At 49.7% G+C, this 19,254-nt stretch overlaps 1 protein-coding gene across 8 annotated transcripts in view; it reads right to left on the reverse strand.

The window, feature by feature from the left end:
- Nucleotides 1–19,254, reverse strand: part of ACACA (acetyl-CoA carboxylase alpha) — a 258,984-nt gene that overhangs the window by 70,055 nt on the left and 169,675 nt on the right. For all 8 annotated transcript variants that reach the window (XM_029082675.2, XM_029082678.2, XM_029082676.2 and 5 more), the window contains 4 exons: nucleotides 13,768–14,037; nucleotides 13,033–13,130; nucleotides 11,035–11,155; nucleotides 9,553–9,663 (listed from right to left, as the gene is read on the reverse strand). In XM_029082675.2, the coding sequence (XP_028938508.1) occupies nucleotides 9,553–9,663; nucleotides 11,035–11,155; nucleotides 13,033–13,130; nucleotides 13,768–14,037 (600 nt within the window). The remainder of the gene's footprint in view (nucleotides 1–9,552; nucleotides 9,664–11,034; nucleotides 11,156–13,032; nucleotides 13,131–13,767; nucleotides 14,038–19,254) is intronic.

Consider the following 19,254-nt stretch of genomic DNA (forward strand, 5'->3'; position numbering starts at 1 on the left):
AGCCCCCTCTTTCCCGAAGCCTGCTTTTACACTCAAACCAGGAATGTTCAGAGAGAGGGCGGAAGTGCCTTCTTCAGAAAGAAGGAAAAATCCAAGGGATCTCATCGGGAAATAGAGAGATGCAGCAAACTGCCTATTGCACAAATAGGTAGTTGGGGAATTTTTAAAATGCAAATTGGCTGGACTGATCCTTGCAGCCATTATGGGCTATTGTATCTATCAACAAGTCCTTGGGGATCTTTTTATAAGCAGATGACTGATGCTATATTACCTTATCGTGATCCCAACCTGTTATCTATCTCTCACATTAACGGCCAAGAATGCAGATCGTGACTGTGGACCCCCTCAATAAAGGAAAAGCGACGGTTACCGGAAAAAGGTGATTTAAAATTGGTATTTTAAACTTACTTCCAAGACCCTCCAGGCTCTACCTTAAGCTACCCGACCGTAGAAGTCCAATATCAAACAGTTCAACGTGCCCAACACGCAGCCTATTCATTTGCCATTCTTTTTAAGGGCAAACTCTCCGGAATCCATCAACCGACGGCATTCGTTGAGCGCTTCCCAAGTGCAGAGCACCGTACTAGGTTCTTAGGAGGGTGTGATAGGGCAGAACCGGCAGACACGTCCCCTGCTAACGGGCTTCCACTTGAGATGGGAGCTGACCACCTCTAGTGCCCAAAGGCCACCACCCTGAACTTCCCCGGAGAGACTGCGACGCTCTCCCACCATTCGGCATCTGTTCGATTCCTCCGAATTGGCACCATCTCACTTACCTTTGCAGAAAGGCCGAATTATCTGCAGGGAACCAAAGTCTCCAGAGTCTGAGGCAAGGGGAACAAGCTGGCTGTGACCCGTTTTTAGCTTTCTGTTCTTGCGGGGCAATCGGCAAGGGACCACCGACAGCTGTTTCGTCTGGGGGGTTTGGTGGGTGAGATGACTGCCCACGCCAGTCGGTGCGAGAGCAGCACCCGACGGCTGCCAACCGAGCGCCGGCCTGCGCCGTTCTCTTTACGTCTTGCTTTTGGGGCGGGTGGGACCGGGAACGGCAGAATTCGGGGACGAGTGTGGAGAGGGCGGGGGCCGCGCTGCGGCCTTTCCCGCCTCTTCCCCGGTGACCGGCTTCCGGCTGTTTCAGCCGCGACCCCGGACTGCTTCCTGGCGGGCTCGGGAAGGGGAAGCCGGGAGTCGGCCGAGGGGGTCTATTTCACCCGCTTCTGCAGCCGCTGCGCATCTCCCCGAGGGCGGCAGCCAGCACCGCCTGCTCATTTGACTTCGTGCGGCCCTTTTGGGGTCAGTGACCCCAAAAGGTGAGTGACCCCAAAAAGTGAGTGGATGAATGAGTGAGTGAGTGACTGCGAATGCCCGTGAATTAGTGAGTGTATGAGTGAGTCGGTGAGTGTGTCTGTCTCCTTGCACATATACCTCTCTCTGCCGTGCCCTCTTAACCCATCCTTTCTAGTCCCCTTTCCTGTTTTTTTGACCCCTCCGAGCTCCTGAAAATACAGACTCTGAGCCGCTGGCTCCCAAGGCCGATGGTTGAGCAAGTAATAATAATGATAATGATAATAATAATGGTATTTGTTAGGTGCTTACTATGTGCCAGGCACTGTTCTAAGCACTGGGGTAGATACAAGGTGATCAGGTTGTCCCACGTGGGGCTCACGGTCTTAATCTCCATTTTACAGATGAGGGAACTGAGGCACAGAAAAGAGGTGGCTTGCCCAAGGTCACACAGCAGACAAGTGCCGGAGCCGGGATTAGGATAATAATAATAATGACGGTGTTTATTCAGTGCTTACCACGTGCCAAGCACTGTTCTGAGCCCTGGGGTACATCATGAAAGGTAACCAGGTTGGACACAGTCCCTGTCCCACGTGGGGCTCCCGGTCTCGATCCCCATTTTCCGGATGAGGTAACTGAGGCCCAGAGAGAAGTGAAGCGACTTGCCCAAGGGCACAGTCGCAGGCAGGCGGGATTAAAACCCAGGACCTCTGACTCCCAAGCCCACGCTCTTGCCCCTAAGCCACGCGGGTCCGGTGTTCCACATGACGGCTAGAGGCTCTAGTAAAAACGCCACCGTCAGTGGGGAGACAGAGCCCGGGGCACAGAGTTAGCAAGCCCCGGAACTTCAAGCCTCTGAGAGATGGGCACATTCCAATACGTATCAAAGAAAGACTGAGGCCCAGTGTCGTAAAGTGGCAGCGGAAGGATCGGGGGCGACGTTTCCTGCCGTCCCGGATGACTCGGCAGCAGGCTAGCTGCACAACACACACCTCCGTGTTTTCTAGGTAAGAACATTTCCATTTGTTTGGTTGAACCAACACCGAGAACAAAGGTTCAAAAACCCCGACGACTGCAATTCTGGCCCGTGTTGCCATTTGTTAAACATTGGTAATGCGTTTAGATTTGGGGCTCGCCATCGACCGTACTCCCATTTCGCAGATGAGGAAACTGAGGCCCAGCAAAGGGTGAGTGGCTTGCCCGAGGTCACGTATTACATCTTCACAAGTAGAATGCCTCGCTATCAGCTTGACGGCACTCAATCGGTTCAGTCCCTGCTCCTCACCCTCTCCCCCCTCCCACCGGACCTCAAACCACACACTTTGCTCCTCGAATACCAATAATAACGGTACTTTTTAAGCGCTTACTACGTGACGGGTGCCGTTCTAAGCGCTTAGGTACAGGTTAATCAGGATGGACACAGTCCCCGTCCCACACGGGCCTCACACCCTTAATCCCCGTTTTACAGACGAGGGACTGAGGCATCGAAAAGTAACGTGACTTGCCCGGGATCACACAGCAGGCATGTGGCAGAGCCAGGATTAGAACCCACGACCTTCTGACTCCCAGGCCCGGGCTCTATCCGCTAAGCCCCGCTGGTTCCCAACATACTCCCTGCGCCTCACTCTTACCTCCCTTGCCACTGACTCCTTGCTCGCGCCTGCTCTCCTGCCTGAAGTTCCCTCACACCCGACAGACCACCGTTCTTCCCATGTCCAAATCCCTACTCTAACTACATCTTGAGAAGCAGTGTGGCCTAACGGAAAGAGCGCGGGCCTGGGAGTAAGAGGACCTGTGTTCTAATCCCTGCTCCGACCACTCCTTGCTGTGTAGCCGTGGACAAGTCACTTAACTTCTCTGTGGCTCAGTTTCCTCATCTGTAAAATGGGGGTTCAATACTCGGTGTTCTCCCTCCTAGACCGGGAGCCCCGCGTGGGACAGGGACTACGTCCGCCCTGATTAACTTGAATCTAACCCAGTACTTAGAACAATGCTTGACACATAGTAAATGCCTAAAGATACGATAACAATAACAACCGCCACCAGGATGCCTTCCCCGACTAATCTAATCGGACAAATACCATTAATTATTAATCTTCCATCTCCCCATCTTATTTTCTCTCCCCGTGCTCTCGATTCCCCACCCCACAGCATCTAGGAACACATCTTTACACTTGGTAGCTTCCTCTACCGGTAATTTTCTTTAGTCTCCACTCCCCAGCTAAACCGTTAGCTCCTTCAGAGCATTGGTCGAGGCTACTTTGTCGTTCCCTCCCAAGTGTTTAGTATAGTGCTCTGCACATGATAAGTGTTCGATAATACTAATCGATTGACTAAATTCAGGTCTCTTGACTCGGTCCCATGCTCCTTCCACTACACGGCAACTGCCTCTCGCCCTTCCGGAGTCCCCAGTGAAAAAGCCTGTGACTTTGGTCCAGGCCCGGGGAAGATAGTTCCATTTACCAATTTTCTTCTCCATTTCTAACTCCAGGAATCGTGTCACTCAGAGAGAGAACAGAGTCTTACTTTCTCTCCTCCCCTACTGCACAAGGGCCACCCTGGGTCTGAAGCGTGTGAGCTCGTCCTGCGGCCTTCGAGTTCACTGTGGGCAGGGACGGTCCCTGTCTATTGTTGCATTTTAGTTGCCCAAGAGTCCAGATCTACTGATCCATCAAGAAGTGGTATTTGCTGAGCGCTCACTGGGTGCAGACCACTGCACTAAGCGCTTGGGAAAGGACCGTACGACGGAGTCGGTAGAGGTGATCCCTGCCCATTGTTCTGGTGAAGTCCCCGAAGCCCGTGTAAAGATATCGATGCCGTTCCCTGCCCCTCTTTATCTTATACACGGCAGAAATCAACCACATTGTGGGGCCGGGAGTGTACGTTTGGAGATATTCCTTACTAGCTGACTTAGCAATACCTTGCCACTGATACGGGGGGGGGGGGAGGGTGGTGAGATACCTCGAGAATGACTGCAATCTGATCTTTGCCTTTCTTCTCGAAGAAAGAGAGGGTGGTGGCGTCTTTGAGACCTCGGGGCATTTTCTCAGAGTCCCGTTGGTTAAGGAAAAGTTGTACAAGGGCTTAAGCAGGGAGTCTCCTCTCCATTCACAGGCAGAAACATAGCATATTTCGACAGCGAGCTGAGAATGGCACCACTGAAATTCTTTTTTCTGGGCCTGGACCTAAACCAATCTTACTCAGGGTCACTGGATCAATATTCTCTCAGTAACTTATTCCCACAGTCTTGAAGACGGGAACTAAACCTTCTTAGTAGGATGCTCCTAGCCAGTAAACACGACCGTCCCCAACTGCCCAGGCGCTAAAATTCATCGGTTATGGCGCGGAGACAAAAACGAAAGGCGGCTGCTATTCAGCTTTCATTTCGATGGGCAAATCCCGTTACCTTGAAATCTAGACGTTTATATTTATCACCAAAGACAAGGAGAGCACGGTCCTGGGAGTCAGAAGGACCCGGGTTCTAATCCTAGCTCCACCCCTTGCCTGCTGTGTGACCTTGGGCAAGTCACTTCACTTCTGTGTACCTCATTCCCTCATCTGTAAAATGGGGATTAAGACTGTGAGCCTCAAGCGGGACAGGGACTGTGTCCAACCTGATTAGCTTGTATCTGCTCCAGCGCCTAGTACAGCGCCTGGCACATATTTAAGCAGAAACCCCCCTCCCCCCCCCATCAAAATAAGAGCATTTATCGTGGGCCCGCAGACACTACATAAGACTTTGATACCATCCTACCCTACTTTCTCTTTTGTGCCCTAATTTTATAATTAAGCATTCTAACGTTTTCCCAAAATATGGAATTAGAAATGGGGAAGCCCTTTGGATGAGCTGGGGAAGCAGCACTTTGAGATCTCGAATAAAAAGCCTATGGTACAGGTTTTAGTAGTCGTTTCAACAAAAGGAGATAAATAATAATGACAAGAACAACAACTGGGGTATTTGTTAAGTGCTTACTACGTGTCAAGTACCGTATTAAGCGCTGGGATAGGTACAAGATAATCAGGTCCCACGTGGGGTTCACAGTGTACGTGGGAGGGAGAATAGGTACCGAATCCCCATTTTGCAGGTGAAGGGACTGAGGCACAGAGAAGGTAAGTGACTTGCTCAGGGTCACAACAGCAGGCCAGTGGCGGAGCCAGGATTAGAACCCAGGTCCTCTGTATCCCAGACCCATACTCTTTCCACTAGGCCACTCTACTTCTCCCAAGTTTACAAGACCATCAAAATAAAGAAAAACGGGAAATAAGCGGAAGCTTGCACTTTAGGGTTTGTAGTCACAAAGAAATCCTGTAATCTAAGACTGTCTATAGAAGTAAAAGGCACAAAGATCCCAACTAATTAAAAGCAGGTCAGTTAAGGATTGGAAACATCAGGTGTGCACTGAAATGGAGTGTAGTTATTAAGGCTTGAAGCGTGGACGCAATGCATTAAATTGGGAAATGCGAGCATCTCCAGCTCCACTTCTATTAAAAAAGGAACAAATTGAAATTTACATATTGCTGCATTCCAGCAGTACGGTGGTAGGCGATGTGTCGTCTCTTACTTTAAAACGGATCACGTTAAGCCAGTGACGAGGAAAAGTCGGGGTGGGGGGAGACGGAGGGAGGGTTGAGGGGAAGAAAGAAAAAGTTAAAAAAAAAAAATCTCTGCCTCAGCAAAAGTTTTCATTAAAATTTTAGACAAATGATCTCTGTGTCCTTCTCCCGTGCTGCCTGGGGCTCCATGCTATTTCTATGCAAATAACAACCTCGTGGTTTATATCTTATTATTTCCACCGGAGCTACAGCGACATGACCTGAGACGTGTACAAGGTAGACAGAGAAAGGATTGGGGAGGGGGGAGAGAGAGAGAGAGAGAGAAAGAGAGAGGGAGAAAAAGAAGAGAGAGAGAGAGAGAGAGAGAGAGATGGAGTGGGTGCTCACTGAAGTGTGAAAAAATATTGTCAGGAGTGAGCGTCAAGAACAAAAAAAAAAATTGCAGGGATAACGTGTTTATTTCAGTCCCCCACCCCGTTCCCCCCCTCCCCGCCTTGCAAACCAGCACCTTTTAAAATTCATTGGGCATCGGCGATCATGCACAATCCATCTGCTTTCACTTTATCATTTGCATTTCATGCCTCCTGGCTTTTGATGTGCTGATACTTTGATGCAGTCAGGAGACACGCATTATCATTATTTCAATTTTCAAAGGGGTCAACGGGATCGGCACGCGCACACACTCACAGGGAAAAAAAAAAAAAATCTGACAACCTCTACGCACCACCTCCCCCAATCTCCATCCCTCACCCCAATGTTCAACGGGAAAGGATAAAGGCAAAAAAAAAAAAAAAAAAGGAGGGGGGGAGGGACGGAGAATACAGAGGGTTTGGGGTTTTTTTCATATCCCCTCTCCCCCCAATCTTCCATACACACGTATGCACCCCCTTTCATATGCAGACGAATCGAGGCTAAAAATGAAAGAGATGAAAAAGCTGTTTGAGGAGAGACACAGAGACAGGCATGGAGAGAGAAAAATAGGCAGAGAGAGAGACAGCACATGAGCATGCAGCTTTCCTATAGTTTCCTTCTTCCCACCTGGCAGGCAAAGGGGTTGATAGGATGTTCTTAATGAATCTGCATGAAATCGGATGTCTTATGGGGAGATGACTCTATACTTAAGGAGCACTGACATGAAAACGGTGAAGGAGGCAGAACGGGATTAGGTAACCTCCAGAACTGATCACTACCTTCAGCTCAAAATGATAATGTCCTTCAGGAGACCTGCTTTCTTTGGTAAGTTATTGCTGCAGCCTGATTTTTCTTTCCCCTTCAAGTAGACATTTCCCTCAGCAATCAACCCCTTGGGCTGGGAGAAAGGTAAGTATAACGAACTTGATCAGTAACAGATCGGCCGACGCATTAGGAAAAAAATGGGAATGCTTTTCGGCCCGAATGAAGTTCAGTGAATACAAGCATGCTTCTGGGCAAAAATAACCCCACCTTTCCTAAGTGGGAGGAGGGGGGAGAACCTTCCATTTCTGCAAGAATCTACGCATACAACTTTCCACCTTGGGAGGAAAAAAAAAATCCAATAATAAAGGGATTGACTGGGGAAGTTAGGCTTCTGTATGGATGTGGAGCGCAATGCCCGGGCAGTGGGAATGAATTTCCTCTCCACACACTTTCTCCGCATCGAGTCGCACCAAAACTCTCTTCGACGTCTATCAGTACTCTTCGTAGGCAAGTATCCAAATGAGTAACCTGAAAACAAATCCCCTGCCAATCGTCGGCTACGATGCCAGTTAACCATTACTATGCAGGAGTTATTTCCCGTGGAGGGGGAGGGTTGAGTTAGTTGCTGCCGTTGGCGGAGGTGAGGTCCACGTTGTCTCCAAAAGGACAGGGCCCAAGCCGGTTTTATCTCCCGCCTCAGGGTAAGGCCAGGCCCCGGCATCTTCTCAAAGCCAAAGACAGACATATGCCCAGCCCTTCCACAGCTGACCGGCATCAGAAACTCTATGGCAAAGAGGCAAGTGAAGCAAGCCTAACCCTTTTATGGCCGGGTAATCGTTGGCCAGATTGGAAAAGGGCAAAACACTCTTGACTCCGAGACAGGGTGATCCTCAAAGGTCAGGTCAACACCAATAGCTGACCGAGCCGGGCCGAATAATTATCATCGGCTATTTCCTAGTGGAAAGAGAGTGGATCTGGGAATCGGGAGGCCCTGGGCGAGTCACTTTACTACTCTTTGCTCCAGTTTCTTCAACTGCCCAAATGGGGATAAGACACCGGTTCTTAGGCTGGGAGCTCTGTGTCCAGGAGAGACCGGGTCCCAGCTGAACATCTCGTACCTAGCTCAGCTCTTAGCTAACAGTAATTATTTAGTAGATAGTATTAATCAACTAACGGTATTCACTGATCAATCAACGGTATTTACTGAGTGCTTACCGCATGCACGGCACTTTACTAAGCACTTGGGAGAATACCATACAACGGAATCGGTAGATCTGTTGCCCGCTCAAGGAGCTTATAGTCTACATGGGGATTGGATTGTGCATTATTATAGCGATCATCTCAAGACCTGCTGAACTTGCAACTGTTTTTGTTAATCTGATTGGATTAGATTATGCATTATTATTAATAATAACAATCACATCTCCAGAAGTGGGATTTTTTCAGATTTTTTGTTTCATCTGAAAGGGTTAGGAGTGGGTGAGCGCTCAGGTTGGAGTCGGAACTGGCCTACTCAGGAAGTCTTTTGTCCCGCAGGGTGAACTGTATTCCCCTTTCTCTAGGGTTTCTTCTGAACTCTCAAAGGCAAATTTACGGGCCGGACCGTTAACCAAGATGGCAGCAAGCGGGGGAGAGGCTCCATCTCAGATCATGGAAGGCAACCCAATGACAGGCCGTATAAGGAGATGCAAGAGGCTCCAGTTCTCAGAAAAAAATGCCCTCTAGAAGAACAAGGGCAGAGGCACTTGGGTTCACATCACGGAGAAGAGGGAGACGGGTGGCTGGGGGGGGGAAGGGTCTGTAATGGGAGGCATGGGAGAGGGGAAGGAGAAGTAGCAGGGGCCCTGGAGCCGGAGCGCCTGGGTTCTAATCCCGACTGCGCCGCTTGCCTGCTGCGAGACCTTGGGCAAATCACTTAACTGCTTAGTGCCTCGGCTTCCTCATCTGCAAAATGGGGATTAAATCCCACTCCTTCTTAAACTGTGGGGCAAGGACTGTGCCCGACCTGAATATCTTGACTCTACCCCAGTGCTTCGCAAATTGCATGTGCTTAACAAATACCCCCCAAAAAGCAAAAACAAAAATGTTGAGCTCTAGTCTGTGGAGGAACAGGAGAAGAGGATAAGAAAAAATGACTTGTGGAAAGAGGAGAAAGCAACGTGGTTCCGCATAAACACTAATTTTTCTAATGTTCTAGCATCCCAAAGCAACATGTACAGAACAACCGTGAGGTACTCTCTGACCGAGAGCCCCGACACATTTGCAAACATTCGCCCATTCTCCTCCCAGCCGTCAAAGGTATTAACAGAACCACAAATAGAGCTCGGGAAACTGGGACAGAAAGTCAGTTCACGCTCCGTGGAGCGTTCAAACCTCGGCTGCTCTGAAAACCCGAGAGCCGGTGGAAGTGAACGATGACAGGGCTGATTTGGATTAGACAACCAATGCCCCATTCGGGCCTTGAGTTTAGAATATCACCTCGTGACCAGGAACACCCAACAACTTCATAGAAAGTTACCCCCAAACCAAGGCACTTACTTTATTAAGGGCTGCAGCTCCGGTCAAAATCAAATGTGAGTTCTCAACCTGGATAGTTCTCTGGGCTAATCGGACAAGATACGCCCCAATCCCAATGGCCCGACATGAAACCTTATTAAAAAAAGAAGAAGAAAGTAGCTTTAAAAGAATGAATCTCCCATCAAATATCTACTCGCTCTACTCGAACAAACCTACTCATGGATGGCGAACTGTTCATGCTTCGGTGCTTTTATGATTACTAACTTTTTGACCAAACTATTTAAAAAACAAACCACCCGCCATGCCCCAGACTTTCTTTTCCTAATTTTCAAACTAAGCTGGGCTTTCGGTCTGCTTTGTCTTTGTCAAACCTCCTATATTTTGGCTATTTCACCGCAGATCAGCACCTCTACAGAGCGGCCAAGAAGAGAAGCGGTAAAATAGAGATCTGTCCAATTAGTTAACCTAATTTTGCGAAAAGGAGATTTAAACTGATGAGCAGAAGGGGGTTTTGGGTGCTGCAAACCCCAAACAACAAGGATCGGCCTTTTTGTTTGCAGGACTGTGGGTCCCCTCATTGGTCTTTGCGGGCACACACCACCCATTTCACTGTCGGTGGCGTCTTTACAAATGAAGGAAAACTATACATGGTACATTTCGATGATCCGTACTGTTCCAGCCACCCTGGAATTTCACAACTGCCCCAAGGAAAAAGGCAACTGCCCAAGGCCCTGACTTCTCCACCCCTTCTAGTGGACAGCGGAGCCGCTCTAGAAAGGATTACAATGGCCCCAAATCGGTCGAGTGGGAAGGGGTAAAAGGATGGCATTTGAAGGGGAGAACTACTCTACTGGCAAGGCGTTTCACTCATTCAATAGTATTTAGTGAGCGCTTCCCAGGTGCAGAGCACCGTACTAAGCGCTTGGAATGTACAAATCGGCGACAGATACAGTCCCTGCCCATTGACGGGCTTACAGTCTAATCAGGCAATGGTATTTATTGTTTGCTCTGTGTAGAGCGCCGTCCCATGCACTCGGGAGAGCAAAATTAAGTCAGTAGACATGATCCTGGCAATCAAAGAGTTTTCAATCTAGCTGGGGCAGGCAGGCAATAAAATCAATTACTGGAAGGGGGAAGCAATGCTTCCTAAATACTCCCCAGACCCAGAGCCCTACACTAGGTAACTTGCTCCAGCCCTTTCAGTTCGTAAGGAGGGCCCGGTGCGCCATCCATTATGGTAGAATCGCAAACGTCCGACAACTCTGAGGATCCCAGCCCGCCAGCTAAAAAGCCTTAAGCCTGTTATTTGGGCGTACAGCTCAATGAGGTAGCCTAGGAAGGGGGTGACCGGTCATTTCAGGACCCGGACGCTTCGGACGAATGTCCCTTTTAACCAGCTCGCCAACCCGGGCCACAACAGCAGCAAGAGAGAGAGGCCGAGGTGATATTCCGGCCCTCGCCGTGAAATATGTCTCAGCCGTGGTCTGAAAGAAGGGAATTTACCAAGCTGATGGTGATTATCTTGTCGTAGGCCAATGAGGATTCTCCAGCAATCATCCCAGAGCCTCTCAGGTTCTCTGCTCCAAGGCCTTCTTCCTTCCCGATAATATCCGTTATCTTGTACCTAAGGCAGATAATCAGGAAAACCTATGAAGACCAACGAAGCTCTTGTATCCGGAAGTAGCTGACCATGTCAGCGTGGCTCAGTGGAAAGAGCATGGGCTTGGGAGCCAGAGGTCATGGGTTCGAATCCCAGCTCTGCCACTTTGTCAGCTGTGTGGCTGTGGGCAAGTCACTTCACTTCTCTGTGCCTCAATTACCTCATCTGTAAAATGGGGGTGAAGAGTGTGAACCCCATGTGGGACAACCTGATCACCCTGTATACCCCGGCGCTTAGAACAGTGCTCTGCACATAGTAAGCGCTTAACAAATACCAACATTATTATTATTATTATTACGTGGCGGGGGCGGGGAAGGGCCACGATTAAAAGCCTGCAAAGAGCCATAGTAGAAACTGCAGCGTGGCTTAGCGGCCAGAGCCCGGGGTTGGGAGTCGGGGGTCCTGGGTTCGAATCCCGGCTCCACCGCTCATCAGCTGTGTGACTCTGGGCAAGTCACTTCACTTCTCTGAGCCTCAGTGACCTCATCTGTATAAGGGGGATTAAAACTGCGAGCCCCACGTGGGACAGCCGGATTACTCTGTATCTACCCCAGCGCTTAGAACAGTCCTTGGCACATAGTAAGCGCTTAGCAAATACCATCGTCGTTGTTATTATCAATGATTATTTAGCACCCGATCGCTCTTTCGATGCTTATCCTCTTCTGTGCGTACACCTTTCCCTTCGACTCTTTTAACTGTATTTGTGGCACGCCTCTCTACTCTGCTTTCCGGTAGCCAGCTCAAAAAGGGCAGGCATTACATGTATCTCTGTGAAATAAAAGGTGACCGCTGCCTTCTGGAGACTTCCAACGATCAGAGCCAACAGCCCGGCACCGACAAGTGGCATCCCTGGCCCATTCCCTCAAACTGACCCCTGGCAGCCCACGGAAATTCACAGGCCCAGCCTTCTGCAGGGGCATGTGGAGGGAGTGTGGAGGTGAGGGGCTGATGAAGTTGCCCAGAAAACCTCCTGTAGCTCTGGTGGGAGACACTCATCTGTCTTCTTGGCAGGGGATTAGGAGCAGTAGCTGATAATGGGAACTGGGAGATGGGGAATGGAACTAATAAAAGGGAGGAAAAATACAAAGTTGGAAAGTAGAGACGGGCATATATTATTTATTGTCGTACGTGTGCCCAGAGGGCTTGGCATTGGGCACGTTTTTGTAAATTGAAATAATAAATAAATATCCCATAGAGGCTGTTACTGCTTCCCTTTCATTTTCCTTTGCTTCCTTCCTTATTTCTATCCTTCTCGTCAGTTCCTTTTCTTTACCCTCCCCATCCATTCCTGATTTTTCTTCTCCGATTCCCATTCTCCCAAATCTTTCCGTATTTAACCCTTCCTCTGCACGCCCGCTTTCCCAGTCGATCTCTGTACTCGACGTCCCATTCCCACCCACAACTCTCCTCCCCCAGGGTTGAAGGCAGCGAGCAGCTCCAGCCTGAAACACGAGCCCTTTCCTCACACTCTCACCGTACATATTTATCCACAAATGGCCGAAGCCGTCTCCCTAGAGCCATAGCCCTGTTCGACATCCCCGGGAGGGCGAGCCCTCCCTCTTTCACCCCTTCGATCCCCCCCCACCCAACCAGGGTCTTTCCACTGTTTCTCCATTCACATCATTCTGTCACAGCAAACCCTACCCCTATTTTAATCTTGATAAAAGAATCCGAATTCCACATTTTCCCGTCTAGACCCACGATTTCAAAACGGCAACGGCGTACCAGATCTTAGTCACCAGCTGCCAGACGAGAACACCGCCTTTCCCTGCTACCCGTCCAGAAATCCGGAGTCAACCGGAATAACTCTGAATAGCCGCCGTCGATACGAGTGCACCTACCTGGATTCTCCTTCATCCTCCACATGCTCACAGTGAACCGAGTTCAGGGCACTGACTTTCTTGTAATCTTGAGGAGTCAGATACAAGTACTTGTATCCCTGTGAAGCACGGATGTTTTTTTTTAACTCAAAATCTGTCGACGACGGGCATCGGATAAGTACAACAAAACGCAATCGTCCCCCGCTCCAAAGATCTCTTCAAATCGCCACGACGCCTCTGGAGAGGCGCAGCCTCATATAATACCAACGGGGAGAGTTGGGTTTTGAAAGAAAGAGGTAGCTATTCCTCTCGTGACTGACTATCTGTCCGTGAAACAAGACACCTCCAGCTTTAACTGCAAACAAATTCCATTCGTTTCATTCCCACCAGCATCTGGAGATGGGCCATTTATCTGCTTTCAATGACACTTCTTAAAGAAATATAAACATCACTTGTAAAACTAAGCTAATGAATGTGATTGCATTTCGCCAATCCAGACTGGCACCCTGAGAGAACTCCTAAGGAGATGGGGAGACACAGAGATTCTGTTTATAAAGCAACGCGGTGGGAGATCTGGAACAGAACCTACAAGTCAGTGAGCAAACTGCTAAACGGTTACGCCCTCGCCTTTTACTTGAACCAACGTGCACCTCCCATTTTAGGCCGTTGAATAACCGGGCGTTTACGTCACACTCGGACGCTTACCGTCATATAAAACGTCGTGCTCGCTGCCTCTGTGCTTTTCAGTCTCCTTACCTTGTATGGATCGGCAGGATCCACCCAAGCCACGTGAAACATGTGGCGGATCTCTTCGGCTAATCCTATTCTCGCTCCGCTATTCGCCGCCACGTAAATGCGGGGGATGCCTTGCGCTCTGGCAAGCTCAGAGGCCCTCAGAAACAAGATGTCCTCCTGCGGCCCAAAGGAACCGATTCGGTAAGTGATGTCGTTGCCGATAACAATGATGTCTCTGCCCTCTGGGTACTCGGGGCTCTTAAGCGTCATTTTCCAGGCTACCATGCCAATCTGCAAAGGTAGAAAGCCAAGGTTGAAAATAAAATTGGAAGGGCCTTTAGGCGCTCGATAAATATCGCCGCCGAGTCCTACGGGTGGAGTGTATTCCTCAGAAAGAATTAGGTTTTTACCTAGCTATACTCGCAGGGCACCATGATTGGCAATGCTCACTCGCTGTGCTTTCAAGGAGATAAGAGGAAGAGGGGACCTGTGCATTTCACCAAATTAGCACCAAAATAGGGTATTGGTATAAAATCTCATTTACACTGCAGGAACCCCTTTACTGAACGAATAAGAGGAAGAGGGTACCTGCGCATTTCACCAAAGTAGCATCAAAACAGGGAATTTGTATAAAATCTCATTTACACTGCAGGAACTCCTTTACTGAACGAGCTCAAAGAGGTGGGGAAAATGGAGCGCAGAGCGTTCAAAGGGTTTATTTAATGCCCCAGTCAGGAGAGAGGGGACCGGTCAGAGCTGGAAATAAAATCCTAAAACTCCTAATTTGCAGCCCAACCCCGACATCTGCATATCTCCATCACTCCTCTTTCCCAAACTGGGAAGCTCTACGTCTGGAAATGACGGGGAAAAGAATGAAGAGACGGGGTGTGATGGAGGGGAGAGAGATAACGAGGGAGGGGAAAGGATGTGAGTGGAGAAAAAGACTATCTTTTACATTGGAAAACTTCCTCAGGAAGCTTTCGATCTAGTGGGGGAACAGACATTAAAATAAATTACAGATAAGGGAAGGGGCGGAGGGTAAGGATATGGATATAAAGTGCTGCGGGGCTGGAAGTAGGGCATCCAAGCCCTTGAAGGGTGGCTCGGTGGAAAGAGCCTGGGCTTCGGAGTCAGAGGTCATGGGTTCGACTCCCGGCTCCGCCACTTGGCAGCTGTGTGACTGTGGGCAAGTCACTTCACTTCTCTGGGCCTATAATAATAATAAAATGGGGATTAACTGTGAGCCTCACGTGGGACGACCTGATGACCCCGTATCTCCCCCAGCGCTCAGAACAGTGCTGTGCACATAGTAAGCGCCTCACAAATACCAACATTATGAGCCCAAATGTGTGACGGCAGAGGAGGTGGGGCGAATAGGGTGGGGAAGGGAGAGGTTAGTCAGGGAAGGCTCCTTGGAGGAGATACGACTGGAGCTCCTTTGTCCTGTGCTAAGGAGCCAGGGTAAAGGAGGACCTCGTTTCCTGCTTGGAGTGTGATCTGTTAGCGAACACCCGACCCTGTATTAAGCGTCATCCGGTCAATCACATAAGTCAACGATCCTGGCCTGTAAGCAGCGGGTGACATTTCCTTCTCCCTCCCGCTCAGATGTCTCCTGTTTTGACCTCCTATTTCGGGGGTTAGCTCTCTTTCATTTCCTCAGTTCTATTTCTTTTTCTTTCATTGCTTCTCCGCCATCGCTGCAGTTTTTCACCACCTGCCTGTCTTCCTCTCCATACCTGGATAAGTAATGCTTTCATTTGTTTTCCTTCTTTTCTTTCTCTTTTTTTTTTAAAAATAAAATACAAAGCCTGCCAGATGAGCTCTCCTGGTCCTGCCTAATGGAGCCCAGCAACATCTGCAGCTTCGGTCCCTCATCCGTCGGCTGCACATCACCTCATTGGGGAGCCGGCCAGCAAGAAGTGCCATTAACAGATGTAAATAGCAGCATCGCCGGAAAGCCACATGCATCACCTAGACTCGGCCGGGCCAGCGATCATAAGCTCTGAGTACACATTCCTCAATCCAATTGCACATCCGCTGCAATCACATTGGTTGTAGCCCTCCCCGCTGCCATTTGCGATTCCCAACGTTGGTGGTGGGGGGAGGGAAAAAAAAAAAAAAGAAGAAAAACCAGATAGATAAGAGCCATTTAATGCATCATACCTTTGGCCAAGTACAAATCAAAATGGATATTATACACAGAAAAAATCCAATCACCTTCTGAGAAAAGGTATTACTGTATCTGTTCATTAAAGACGGAGAAAGGGAGGAGAGAATCATCCGAAGCGCGGCACACGGCAACTGGATCACTACCGACAGTTTCTTATCAGTCCTGCAGAGCGGGGTAATGTAATGCCTACACAGAGGAGCAAGGGAAGTATTTTCACATTTCCCCCTCTAATTTAAAACAAAAGAAAGTAAAGTCATTCCATTTCCACTCCCCTCGCTATCTATTTCCAGGCAGAGTGGACCGTATCCGTATCAGAGACCAGGATTCCCAGGCTTGAAGGTTTAGCCCCAGAACAGTACAGTTCCTGACTTCCAAGAGCTGAGACTGCAAGCTCCTTGAAGGCAGGGATCCATCGTTTTAAATTAAACGAGCGATGCGCCGTGATTATTTGTTGCTTTAGTGAGTTTTTCATTCTGCGAGGGCGGTCTCGTTTCGGTTCGTCTCACCCGGTTAGACCGCGAGCCCATTACTGGGCAGGAATTGTCTCTATCTGCTGCCGAATTGTACATTCCGAGCGCTCAGTACGGTGCTCTGCCCGTAGTAAGCGCTCAATAAATACTATTGAATGAATGAAAGCTGCTGTATACTCCCAAGCGCTTGCTACAGCGCTCTGCACACAGAAGGTGCCAAATAAATACCATCGACCAACTGACCCAACCGTATCTATTGAGCGCTTTATTGTGTGCAGAGCGCCGTACTAAGCGCTTGGGAGAGTACAATACAACAGAATTCACAGAATTAGCAGCCACGCTCCCTGCCCGTAACGAACTTACAGGCGGTCAATCGCCACATTCTACAATTCCCAGAGAAGTCCACTTCCACCTTTAGGACACGGAGATTAGAGGAGATTAGACTGCGAGCCCGTCAAAGGGCAGGGACTGTCTCTATCTGTCACCGATCTCTACAGTCCAAGCGCTTAGTACGGTGCTCTGCACATAGTAAGCGCTCAATAAATACTACTGAAGAAGAAGAGATTGGAAGGGTGACCACGCTTGAGGTAATGCGTAACACTGGCTTCCATTTTGGGTGGCAAGGTCCATGGCTTTGTCTCTAGGAGAGTCAGGTCGGCAAGCGGCAAAGCCCAATCTGCACAGGTCCTCCCCCCGCCCTGTTAGTCACTCCTGCTTACCCAGGCCCAAGATCTCATTGCTCTTCGGGGCGCTTCTTCAGGGTCTACCACTACCCTGGCCTCCCCTTATTGAAGCATCAGCGAGGATTCTTCCCCGTGCTGCCCATAACGTACCGAGCCAAAGTTGAGGCGAGAGGGCCAGGCCATCCACGGCCGCAAGGGTTTCTACATCACTCTGTTGAAATACGACGCTTCTGGATCAGAGATCGACGTCGTCAGACCGACGGACACACTTTTCTTCTACCGCTCAGCTCTAATGCCCGGACCCTGGAAGTCAACCGCGGCCGGGAAGCTCCTACAGCGCTCTCCCGATTCAAAGACCGAGGGAGGCCCCCGCTTCGGCTGTAATTGGGAAACGCCTCAGGTTTTCTGCGGCGACACAGGTGACGAGGCTAAAAAGAGAGAGCTCCCTTCTCCGCAGGAGTGAAGCAGTGTAGCCTACTGGCTAGACCACAGTCCTGGGAGTCAGATGGCCTGGCTTCGAATCCTGGCCCTGACCCTCGCCTGCCTCGCGACGTTGGGCAGGTCACGTCGCTTCTCTGTGCCTCCGTCACCTCGTCTGTAAAATGGGGATTAAGAGCGTGAGCCCCATTTGGGATAGGGACCGTGTCCGACCTGTTCAGCTTGTATCTGCCCGAGTGCTTAAAACTGTGCTTGTCACAAAGTGCTTAAAAAATACCATTAAAAAAAGTACCCAAGCCCCCGGTGGATTTGGGTGCCCTTGGCTTGCCAGGGGCTCGGGTTAGCTTTGGGAGTCGTTATTATTATTAATAATAATAACAATCATTCTTAGCAACCTGTATTCTAGATGGGAAAAGTTCCATTTTGCTTGTGTCTATCTGGTGCTTTTAGTGTCAACAAAGTGCTTTCACATCAAGGACTGTGTCTTATCCTCACTACATCCCTGTGGGAAGGCAGGTGGCATTATCCTCATTTTACAGATGAGGAAACCCACGAGGTTAAGCAACTTGCCCAAGGACACGTGTCAGGCCAGCGGCAGACCCGGGGCTAGAACGCAAGTCTCCGGTCCCCACTCAACGCACCCGTAGCCTTCTCTACCTTTGATCACGCCATGTAGCTTTCTTATGGATCAATATTCAGATTTTGACCCATTTTAAAAAATGGTCCTTGTTAAGGGCTTACTGTGTTCCAGGCTGGGGTAGATGCAAGTTAATCAAGTTGGACACACGCCATGTCCCACGTGGGGCTCGCTGTCTTAATTCCGGTTTTACAGATGGGGCAACTGAGGCACACGGCATACAGGCGGTGGAGCTGGGATTAGAACCCAGGTCCTTCTGGCTCCCAGGACCATGCTTTTCTTATCTTTTATGATTGATAAAAACTTGTGGATTTAAAATGGCGGAGCCGGGATTGGAACCCAGGTCTTGCTGACCTCCAGTTCCATGCTCCAATCACTAGACCGTGCTACTTCTCAAAACCCTCCCCAAACCCCTCTGACTCCCAAGCCCGTATCCACCCCAGTGCTTAGGAAAGTGCCCGGCACATAGTAAGCGCTTTACAAATATCGTCGTTATCGTTACGGGTCCGGTGTCTCGGTCCCTAGACTCCCTCCCATCACTGGGATCCCAAATGAGGAAAAGCAAAAAGCTACAGATGGTCGGCCCTCCCGCTAGAAGCAGCAGAGGAGCGGTGCGGCTCAGCGGCAAGAGCCCGGGCTCGGGAGTCGGAGGTCGTGGGTTCTAATCCCGTCTCCGCCGCTTATCAGCTGTCACTGGCGAGTCACTTCACGTCTCTGTGCCTCAGTGACCTCATCTGTAAAATGGGGGTGAAGACTACGAGGCCCACGTGGGACAACCTGATTACCCTGTATCTCCCCCTGCGCTCGGCACATCGTAAGCGCTTAACGGAAACCGTCGTCATTATTATGATTATTATTACTACTGAGAACGGGCTCCCCGCCTTCCGCAGTCCTCGTTGTCCCCGTGCCGTTCCGCCTCGGTGGATCTTTTTAAGTTGCTCCCTTCACCAGCCGGCCCTACTTCAAGTGTGCGGATAGTCACTTGCTAAATACTTTTAATGGCGATAATGATCCGTGGGCGACTTCCCCAACCGGCCTCGGGGGGGGACCGTCATCTGCCTCCCAAATTCTGTCGGATTCATTTCTCTTAAAAATCAGGTTGACAAAAAT

The sequence above is a fragment of the Ornithorhynchus anatinus genome, chromosome 17 (genome assembly GCF_004115215.2).
Source record: "Ornithorhynchus anatinus isolate Pmale09 chromosome 17, mOrnAna1.pri.v4, whole genome shotgun sequence".
Taxonomy (NCBI): Eukaryota; Metazoa; Chordata; class Mammalia; order Monotremata; family Ornithorhynchidae; genus Ornithorhynchus; species Ornithorhynchus anatinus.